A 10,465-nucleotide genomic window follows, 5' to 3' on the forward strand; every position below is an offset into this window, starting at 1 on the left:
AAATATAACTATTTTTCATGGATTGCGCATGCGCCAATTAATTTTACAGTGTAGCCATATAATAACCGTTAGCTAATAGAAATTACCATGGAAATATTACTACATTGTAGATGATTGTAGGTGTGAAAAATAATGCACAATGATTAATGACGACATTCATTTTTTCATGTCACTACCTAATGGAAAATTGTAGTTGTTATTCGATCAAAATTCAAAATAGACAATAGTAAAATGTAAATACCTAATATAAATTTTTCTATAAAAACCTGTGCTAATATATTATTGGTTAAATCGTATTTTCAATGAATAAATTCAATTGAATGCAATATAGAATAATACTCTGATTTTGATTCAGAATATAATAATTATAATATTGAATTTGGAATCAGTTCTTTAATCCACAATATTAATCATATTTTGTCCATTAAGTTTATATTTATGTCTATTATAGGTATTACCGATAAGGCAGCAATCCATATCCTCGACCCCCATATAAGAAATACAGGCTTTCTACCAACATGTACCCATGACAAAATAAAATATATTTAGTCATGCTTGTACCCATGGGTTAAATATCTCATAGATAATAAAGATTTTTATAATCTATGAAAAATCTATGATTTTGGAACTAAGATATACTTGAATTGTATAGATTTTGATTCATGACAGTGGCGTGATTATGAATTTATCCTGGTGGGGGATAAACATTTATTACCATGTAAAAATACCTATCTGTAGATTTCTTTATATTTATTAGATACTTAAATAAGAGCAGTTACAAAAAAATATATTGAGGTTTTGGGAGGGGGGGAGATCTACTCCCCAAATAATTCATGATCACGCCTTACTTTATCATATTTATATTTTAATTTAAACGTGATACAGGTGGTTTTGTTCTATTGTAAAAATATTTTCCATGCATCTGACTCATAAAATAAATTAAGTCAACATGTCCTGCATGATTAAATTTTCAATCAATTATAATAAAATAAAATATTATATTCAATTATATTAGTAATGAGTACTTCTCACCTCTGGATAAAGAAGACATTAAATATTAATTGTCACTGTAATATATCTAAGCAGCGTAACCATAGACCTAGAGAGAAAAGAAGTTTTAGTCTATTACTACAGCGTTACTAACATGTTTTTATCTCTTATGCTCATATGTTATGTTCTCCCTCTGAGTAACGTCTTCCAGATTAACCAATGACAGGGTGGTGTAGGAAGCTGTCCATTAGTTTATAGTTCTATTAATGGTAGTAACTAGTAACTTACCTTAGAAATTTTGGTTAATTAATTTAGTGTAGTACCTAAATTAACTCTATTACTGCTATGAAAAAAAACCATATTATGGTACAGAAGGCTACTGCTGGAAGTACATGGGCAGTTAAAATAATAAGGGTTAGTTCTGTTGTAATTTAAATTTAGATTAATATTAGTGTTTATTATTATGGGTTAACAAATATTAAAAACAAAATAGTAAATACAAAATATCAATTTTTTCATGTTTTATTAGGTGAATGTCATTTACATAAATCTTATTGTTTTTGCGCCAGTTCCTTTTCTTTCGCTTTTTCGATTTTGGCGAGACGACAAGCAGATTTAGCACCCAAAACACCACCACCCCAATGACGTTTGAATTCATCAAATCGTTCGTTAAAGTTGTTCTTAATAGATTCCACCAGTTTGGCTAGAGTAGCCCGGTCACCTGTATCAACCTATTAAAAAAAAAAAATTAACATTTAAACTGTTGGAGGTACACACTACACAATGGTTATTATATTTACTTGGGTAATAGCCAGAGCAGTACAGTTCTTACGACGAACAAGGTTTCCCAATCTCCATTTGCCCTTAATGATGCAGTAAGGGACTCCCATTTTGCGGCATAATGCTGGTAGATATATTACTAACTATAAGAAAAGTTATTATGAATAACAAGTTATCAATTTTTTTAAAAAACTAAAATAAGAACCTCCAAAGGATCCACATCATGAGCAATGATAACTAATTGCGCTTTTTTTTGTTCGACAAGGTTTACAACTGTATTGATTCCTTGACGAATAACATTTGGACGCTTTGTTGGTGTATCTTCCTTTGCTTCTATTTTATCTTCAGCTCTTTTCTATATAAATATATAAAAGAAAATTTTATTAAACAAAAATAAATAATTTTTACATCTTAAATAGTTTAAAAATTACCTGCAATCTCCTCTTTTTCATAGCAGCTGTTTCAGGTCTGTATTTTTCCATCAGTTTAAATAACTGAGTTACTAAAAAATGTATATCATATATTATATATCATCAAAAAGTTTGAAATATCAATCTTAAGCGTCGACTCTGTGCTTACCAGTAGCTTTGTCTGCGGCATATGAGAATTGATTGATTGGTGGAGGAATTTTGAGCCTTCTTTGAAGAACAGATTTTTGACGTTGAATACGAATGTAATTTGGCCATTTTACAAAGCGACTCAAGTCTCTTTTGGGTTGAATATCCTGACCTATAATGAATTAAGAAACTTAATTTATATTATTTGAACTTGGGTATCAACATGATCCAAACATAAAAATAAAATTAGAATTATAGAATTGAATTTTTTTTAAATAATATGTATATATACAGAACAATGTTCACATAAATTGCTCAGTGTTAAAAAGCTCATAAATTATACTCTCATAGATTCTATCAATAATTATGTAACTCATCATGGCAATATTTGCGTTACAGAAATAAATAAAAACAATTCCTTTACATGCACATGTAAGAATACAATGGTCTGTTGTCATAGTACTTTATCGCCTATATATTCTTTTGCTCAGGGTTAAAAAGCTCACAAAATGTATTTTCATAAAATTGTTCAACATAAATATTTAACATCATAGCAAGTTCTCAACTAAATGTATACAAATATTTAAAATTAATATAATACATTCACAATAGATGATGCCAACTGCGCCACTTAGCGTGTTTTTTGTCGCAATCGCCTATTATAATACCTATCATTTCATGAAAACTTGAAAACTTACATAAATACATCATAAAATCAATGTTTTAATATTATAATTGTTAAGAAAAATTTCTTCAGCTAGAGGAAACTTCATACAATATGATTAGCAGTAATTATGTTGACATTGGAAAATGAACTCTAAGTTTTGGATTGATAATAGTAAATATTATAAAAAACAAATTGAATATAAGTTAAGTTTTGTCAGAGTTAAAAAGCTCGTAATGTGTATTTGATTATCATTGCAAATCAATTAATAAAACAACTCATCATTCAACAATTATAAAACATTCAAGCTCAGAATGTCATTTTCAACATTACTCTCAACATATTTTAATTGTATGAAAAGTTCCGTTGAAGAAATTCAAGCATCATGGCCAAGGTTTATTTTTAATAAAAGATTCAAGCTCAGAATGTCATTTTCAACATTACTCTCAACATACTTTAATTGTATGAAAAGTTCCGTTGAAGAAATTCAAGCATCATGGCCAAGGTAAATGTATTTGATAAATTAACTTATTAAAGCACAATTGAAAATACAAAATATAATTTTTCCTTCTTTCTAAATACTATAAAATATACACTCAAAATAAGAAAGTACCTACACTTATCTCGATATAACTACTTAAACAAACAATAATTTAAGTAAAACAAAAGATAAAATATTGAAACCAATTTCGCTCAGTATGTCATTGACAGCATTATTTTTAATAAAACTACCAAGTAGAATAAATTTTAATTCAGGTGAAGAAATTCAAGCATCATTGCGATTAAATCTTTTTTAAATCAAATATACCTATTTTTTATACATAGCTTGATATTATGTGCCTAACTAATGTAATAAAAAATAAAAATCGACTTACCAATTCCAAAGTTCCTTGGTCTTTTTTCAAACAAAGGGTTAACAACCTTTTGTTTAAGAACTTTTTTTGGTTTCTCACTGACGAGAGGTGCTGGGGCGATCTTCGCTTTCTTTCCAACCTTTTTACTGGAGCTTGGCTGGAATGAAAACTCATGTTAATGTCAGACTAATATTTATATTTAGGATATATGTTTAATAAAACAAAATAATGATATTAATCTCAAAGTAACAAAGCTGTTCTAGTAATCTAAATAACAGATAGGTGTTCTGGACGCAGGGTTTTAGTTTATGCACATAGGAAATAACTAATAAGAGGAATAATATTTAATTTAAAACTACTTGAACATGAATTATATTTAAAATATAGTACAACTACCTTCTTTGGAGCCATGATGACAAAAAACCAAACGATCAACCAGATAAACGAGGATATAAATGCGAATAATCGCAAAAGAAACTGAATGGACGAAACTCGTAGAGACTTCGGTTCGAGAAGAACATAAGTATATTATAGGTTATATTGACATACCGCAAAACAGCGCTATGTGTCCTTAACCCTCAAAAGAAAAAACTAAAAGGAACAAATTTTCATCATGGAGAAAAAGACTTTAACGCTACAAATTATCTGATAACACTTGTGTCTTAAGATAATATTATCAACATATTATTGTACATGGTATAAAATATTATAAACATAATATTGTTATTTGTTATTAGTTATTACAAATTTACAAACAATATAATATTTTTATAATTCTATTATAATATACTTAACTATTTATTAAATATTATTAATTATTTAATAATTACTTTTACCAAAGTACTAAACCAAATAAACTAAATCTTTAATAATTTGTATTATCTTATTCAGATACCAGGCATTGTAATTTATTGGAATGCCGTATTAAATATTCAATTGGTAATATTTGTATTTAGATTTTATTAATTTTTGTTATATAAATTGAAATTGTTTAAGTAATGTTTTTGGGAAGTTTAACTGTTCAGTTATAATTGTATATTATCTGTTGTAGGTTATTTATTTATATATGTCTACTTCAATGTCTGTCACCAAGTCTTATACAAATCGGTTAAAAAGTGATGTGAAATGTATGCTGGAAAATTTTGAAGGTAAGTTATGTTCATTATTCAAAATCCGTTTTAATTTAATAATAAAACCTCCAATTAATTTTATTATTATTTGGTAACTCACATAATGTTTCACAATTTCAGATATTGAGCAAAGTGTGTGAATGTGTACCCAACAATCATGATTTTCTTTTTAAATATTTGTTGAATGATATTTTGGAGTAGGAAATGTGCTATCTTCAATAATGATGGTTTTTTGAAGCATTGTAACTAGGAGGGGGGCAGGTGTACCAAGTACTTCTACTGTATTGTACATCGTACCCTTCATAATAACTGGGAAAAACTGCAGAAGTGCAAACTACAATTTTTTTTTTAAACATGATATGATTTTCAAAATATTTTGGCTAAATGTTAGATCTTTGACATTTTTTTATTTAAGTTTATAAATATTTTTTTTAGTAATTGTTTGTTGATTTAATTAATTGTTGATTGCAGAGACTTGAAACTTTCCACCATAAAATACTTACATACTCAATTACATTTTGAAATTTTTACAAAGAAATTATTCATACCTTTCTATGGTATTAAAAAATATTAAATTAAGTGTACATACCTATACTTTCTGTAGCAATAGATCCAACAGTTTTCTTTGTTTATAACTTTTTGTGTATTTTATTTATTTTAGAATTATATCTATAATGTAACTGTTGTTTTTGAAATTATAAAATCAAATACAAAATTAATTTATAGATTTTATTTCATATTTTTAGGTATTGTAAAACTATGCAAGACTGAAGATGATCAAACACAAATTTCTAAAGCTACTCGAAGCGAATTGATAGCATTTGAAATGGAAGTTAGAGCAGCCAACATCGTTCGTGCTGGTGAATCGCTTTTGAAACTGGTTTCAGATATGAAGCAATATCTTATATTGAATGATTTTCCATCGGTCAATGAAGCCATTGCTCAAAATTCAAAACTTTTTCGCACCAAACAAGTGGAATGCGATCGCAAACTAACAAGTCTAGTTGATGATATGTCAACAGAACTATATGAACTCGAAGAAGAATATTATACATCAAATTATAAATAAAGAGTAGGTTCTAAAAGTTTTTATTTATTTATTTTAATAGGTAAAAAGTTTTTAAAATAATTTCCCCCCAGCCAATATTGTTTAGTATTAAATAAATTACTTATTCGTTAATATTTATAGAACATAAAAATATAAAAATAATAATATAACAAAAACTGCTGCAACGGTAAGTTTTATGTACATTGATTTAAGGTTGAGATTGGTAGCTTCTTTTTTGTATTTTTTCGATAATATAGATAAATTTTGTGCTTTTGTATCAAGTTCTGAAAAAGATAATACAGATATTTTAATTCAGTTAATAAAAGTCATGTAATATAGCATACATTTAATAGTATTAATGAATTATTTCTATAATATTTAAATTCAAGAATTGTATCTCTCATTAAAGATTTATCATGTAATTAAAATGTATTTTATATATAATATGAGATTGTTTGGTATATTTGTATTTTAAATAAATTAAATTTGATATATTTTGTATTTTAATGAAGTTACTATAACTATTTATTTTACTGTATTAACTAATTCATAAACATTGTTTTGTTGTATAGATTGCTATAATGAAATCAATGAATAGATTTCCACATTCCAAACATTTTAAATAAATCAAATCAAGTTAAGAAATGCTGAATATTGGATTTATACAAACAAAAACAAATAATTATGTACTCTAGTATTGAGTTATTACAAATATAAATTAAATTTCAAAATAGTTGTATGTAGTTCAGGATATATCACAACAATTTAAAGTTATTAAATGCTGATTCTTGTAAAATTGTCTTCAATATTTCATGGATGGAATTTAATTCTTCTTATTATTATTAAATTATATATATTGAACTTTGATTATATAATCTCATAATATTTAAGTTATAAAATATAATTTTAATATGATATTATTATTGAAAATAATTAAGTTGGATTTATACAGTATGTAAATTAATTGGAATCAGTAAGTCAGTAGTTGTATTATTTCTACAGCTTCTGACTTTCCAATTAATTTACATAGGTACTGTATATATATTTTAATTCTATTTCCTTTTTAAAACAAACTTTTTTTATCACTTTCACACTTCAACACTTGCTAATATTCACTAATTAAATCCATTTTATAATTAATTTTTAGGATTTATTTTCTAACAGTATAATACATCTAATAATAATAAAAAGTGCACTAAACTAAAACATTAAAATATATTACCTGATAAAACGGTGCCTCTTTGTAATACATCATCAATATTTTGAACCATTATTCTTTGTACATCTTGAAGTTCATTATTTAATGAATTTAGATTTCTTCGTACTCTAGAATCTATATAATTTTTCTTTGCTTTTTGAATGTAATTATCTAAAATAATTAAAATGTTTAACTAATATATTTATTAACAGTTTATAATAATATTAATATATTATATTAATATGGGTATTTAAAATAATATTAAAACTTCAATAAAGATAATATTATAAATAAAGTCAATTAATCAACTCTAAATAATTTATATTTCTTTAATCTGCATTAAACTTATAAGTTACCAATATTTGACTGTACTCGGATACATAAAATCATAATGAATTACCAAATTCAATTAGTGTGTAAGGCCGTGAAACTGTTGATACTTGTCGTCCGTACAGCTTATTGAATTCGGCTGCTATGTCTTCCAGAAAACTGAATGCAGAGCGTTTTGAAAAGTTTTTTTCACACAATACCAAGTAACAAACATCTCTTTCAATTAAATAGCTTAAATAAAAATATTTCATATTATTGCATTGAGATTTCAAAACAAATAAATAATATTTGTATCATACTAACTGAAAGTAATACGGTACAGATTCAATTGTGCACTGTTTTGGAGACTGAAAGTTTAATTTTTTAAAAAGAAGTTTTGCTTGATTTTGATACTCAATTAATTTTCTCCCAACCTGTATAAGAAACAAAATATCGTCACATTATTGTTTTTTCTACAAATCATTAATGAAACTAATTCATAATAATACATTCTAAATGCTTCTGAAAAATACCTGTTCGTCATCTTGCATAGATGCAGCTAATGGTAATCCGTCGGGAATTCTTGCTATCATAGTTAACAAAACCATATTTAGATGCAAATAAATCACTCAAAGAATATAAACACAATGTAAATTACAAATGTAAACCACTATTGGTATAATAAATGTATTTAAAATTTTAAAAATGAATGAAAATATGATGAAATATAGGTACGTGTTGGATTGTTGGAATTATTTGTTATCCAATCGGTGTTATCAACGTCGATTTCGCGATAATCATAATACACAATGACACGTCTCTGTGTTATCTAATTCACTCGGTACGGTATAAAAAATATTGTATCTCTTACCAACGTAATATTGTAAGTTGTAACCATAGACTATAATATTATACTTTATACTATATAATAATATTGTATAACTTATAATTATGTATTATAAGTCTTTACTCTTCAACTTACTCACTCGGGGGAAAATGTCCTATTTAAATAAATTTACATTATATTTATATTAATAATACATCTATGATCAATTAATGATGAAGCATTATAGATTGATGATCTATGAATAAATTATGATGTAGCTATGTAGGTTACTTATATTCTATATTTTTTTTCTGCAAGTTAACATAAATATTATAGGTACATCATCCGTTTAAAAATGAATCGCAGACATTTCCCACCCAATTGTTTTCAGTGTAGTAGGACATTACTCCCTTGGTATATTTTTGATGCCGACATTTTCCCCCATTTTTTTTTAAAGTTGACTATTTCATAATATTATTTTATTATTTAAAATATGAAATTATTTTTTTGCCTATTATCTAATATTTTCATAAATATAATAAATTATAGATGTATATTTTTGATTAACTGAACTACTTTAATCAAATTCAAAAGCAATTGTTAAATATCCAAACTGATACATTTTTAACAAAAAATAAATAAATATGAACGAAGGTTAAAAAATATGTGTTTGGAAATAACAAAAGAATAAGTAATCAAATGTTTTTTACAAAATGTAATAGGTACTTATCATTTTTATGTCGGAATTTTTAGCAATTTTTATTAATTATTAATTATATTTTATTTATACTTATTTTTAAAAATTTGTATTGCTTCAAGTAGTTCATTGAATCAAACATATTATTAAACATTTATAATCTGTTATATTTATGAGAATTAAAAAATGTTTAAATATTTTATATTTTATTAAAAAAAAAATAATTTAATATTAAATAATAAAAAATATTGTATAATTAAATTCATTATTATCAGTCAATAATAAACTTTTTAAAAAAATGGGTAAATTTCGTGGCATTTAAAATATATTGGGGAGGAATATACCTAATGTCAGGGGGAAAATGCCCATTTACCATGTACAGGGTGATTCACCAAGCATGCCAAATTCAATTTTTCCTTTAATAATGATGAAATATGTTAAAAATTTGATTTTTAGAATTTTTGAATATCTATAATTAAAAACCATATTTATATGGGTACCTATACGGCTATACCTACTATTCCAGGAATGCCTTGTGGCGATACAAACTTCTGTTTTTCAAATGAAAAGCCCCCCCACTTTTCCCCGTACCTGTATATTATTATAACTAGATACTTTTTTTTTTTAAATGTTGGTGTACCAGTATTTACACAAGTAGTTTCTCAGTTATTAAAATGGATTTTAGTAGTTTTACACGAATATATATTACAGAACCTATTATATTCTTAATAATACGTCAGTATACTAGATATAATATACTAATACACTATATACAATATACATATTCCGTACGCAGTGACGCACATGTACCAATAGACCTATAATAATCAGTAGCGTCATTTGAGAGTGGCGAGGTGTGCATTTGCCACTGTTTGATTGTAAAAACAGGAGCCATGAGGTACAGTTATTGGACTGGTTATTGGTGACATAACATAACAATAATTTTTAGGAAATATAATATTGTGTACTGTAGTGTAGCTATGTTAGGTGTATAACTTGAAAACTATTGTCACGATAATAATAATAACATTTATAGTTTTTAGTTCAAATAAATTATATTATGTATAGTATAGCTGACAGTAATACTGTAGAAATTCTGAAAACAAAGCGATTACTCTTAAATTTGTCGATGATTTCGAAAAAAAAATTTTAAAAAAGAAGGTAAACTTATTTAAAATTTTCAATTACCTTTTAGTAGTCATTATGTTTCATATTGTAATTTAATTTGTTCGATCCCTCACCCCCCTAGGAAAACAGAAAATTACGTCACTGAGGTATTACTGTATTAGGTACCATAATTATTTAGCTACCCCACGTCTTTTTTGCTATAAAATTAATCTATTTTTGCATCAGACTCGTATAAAGTTATGTAAGATGGAACTTGTATCGAGATAAAAATGTAACTATAGATT

General features: G+C 25.9%; 3 protein-coding genes and 3 non-coding genes across 6 annotated transcripts; 1 reads left to right on the forward strand and 5 right to left on the reverse strand.

Annotated features, from left to right (window-relative positions):
* Positions 1-1,496: 1,496 nt before the first annotated feature.
* LOC100166754 (ribosomal protein L7Ae-like) lies at positions 1,497-4,387 on the reverse strand. Its single transcript, NM_001162249.2, has 7 exons — positions 4,242-4,387; positions 3,867-4,002; positions 2,350-2,499; positions 2,202-2,272; positions 1,976-2,125; positions 1,791-1,913; positions 1,497-1,721 (listed from the first exon to the last, which is right to left on the reverse strand). The coding sequence occupies exons 1-7, from the start codon at positions 4,254-4,256 to the stop codon at positions 1,542-1,544; spliced, it is 825 nt and encodes a 274-aa protein (NP_001155721.1). The 5' UTR covers positions 4,257-4,387; the 3' UTR covers positions 1,497-1,541.
* On the reverse strand, positions 2,638-2,712 carry LOC115034524. Its single transcript, XR_003839887.1, has one exon. It is a non-coding gene; the product is annotated as a small nucleolar RNA SNORD36 (small nucleolar RNA).
* Positions 2,810-2,884, reverse strand: LOC115034523. Its single transcript, XR_003839886.1, has one exon. It is a non-coding gene; the product is annotated as a small nucleolar RNA SNORD36 (small nucleolar RNA).
* Positions 3,203-3,281, reverse strand: LOC115034525. Its single transcript, XR_003839888.1, has one exon. It is a non-coding gene; the product is annotated as a small nucleolar RNA SNORD36 (small nucleolar RNA).
* A 233-nt stretch (positions 4,388-4,620) lies between the features above and the next one.
* On the forward strand, positions 4,621-6,819 carry LOC100164085 (mediator of RNA polymerase II transcription subunit 22). The gene is made up of 4 exons (XM_029491181.1): positions 4,621-4,784; positions 4,897-4,993; positions 5,722-6,047; positions 6,596-6,819. The coding sequence occupies exons 2-3, from the start codon at positions 4,912-4,914 to the stop codon at positions 6,042-6,044; spliced, it is 405 nt and encodes a 134-aa protein (XP_029347041.1). The 5' UTR covers positions 4,621-4,784; positions 4,897-4,911; the 3' UTR covers positions 6,045-6,047; positions 6,596-6,819.
* LOC100168828 (transport protein SEC22-like) lies at positions 6,053-8,271 on the reverse strand. The gene is made up of 5 exons (NM_001162330.2): positions 8,064-8,271; positions 7,855-7,964; positions 7,622-7,782; positions 7,246-7,392; positions 6,053-6,307 (listed from the first exon to the last, which is right to left on the reverse strand). The coding sequence occupies exons 1-5, from the start codon at positions 8,136-8,138 to the stop codon at positions 6,159-6,161; spliced, it is 642 nt and encodes a 213-aa protein (NP_001155802.1). The 5' UTR covers positions 8,139-8,271; the 3' UTR covers positions 6,053-6,158.
* Between the last annotated feature and the right edge of the window lie 2,194 nt (positions 8,272-10,465).

Source organism: Acyrthosiphon pisum, chromosome A3 (assembly GCF_005508785.2).
Source record: "Acyrthosiphon pisum isolate AL4f chromosome A3, pea_aphid_22Mar2018_4r6ur, whole genome shotgun sequence".
NCBI lineage: Eukaryota > Metazoa > Arthropoda > Insecta > Hemiptera > Aphididae > Acyrthosiphon > Acyrthosiphon pisum.

Excerpts from the sequence above, each read along its gene's own strand:
- LOC100166754 (NM_001162249.2), bottom strand. Across the intron at positions 2,500-3,866 it reads ACCAAGGAACTTTGGAATTG|GTCAGGATATTCAACCCAAA; the intron begins GTAAGTCGATTT and ends AATTCATTATAG. Across the intron at positions 2,273-2,349 it reads TGCCGCAGACAAAGCTACTG|TAACTCAGTTATTTAAACTG; the intron begins GTAAGCACAGAG and ends TACATTTTTTAG.
- LOC100164085 (XM_029491181.1), top strand. The coding sequence starts at position 4,912 with ATGTCTACTTCAATGTCTGTCACCAAGTCTTATACAAATCGGTTAAAA. Across the intron at positions 4,994-5,721 it reads TATGCTGGAAAATTTTGAAG|GTATTGTAAAACTATGCAAG; the intron begins GTAAGTTATGTT and ends TCATATTTTTAG.
- LOC100168828 (NM_001162330.2), bottom strand. The coding sequence starts at position 8,138 with ATGGTTTTGTTAACTATGATAGCAAGAATTCCCGACGGATTACCATTA. Across the intron at positions 7,965-8,063 it reads CTATGCAAGATGACGAACAG|GTTGGGAGAAAATTAATTGA; the intron begins GTATTTTTCAGA and ends TTTCTTATACAG. Across the intron at positions 7,783-7,854 it reads TCTGTACCGTATTACTTTCA|CTATTTAATTGAAAGAGATG; the intron begins GTTAGTATGATA and ends TTTTTATTTAAG.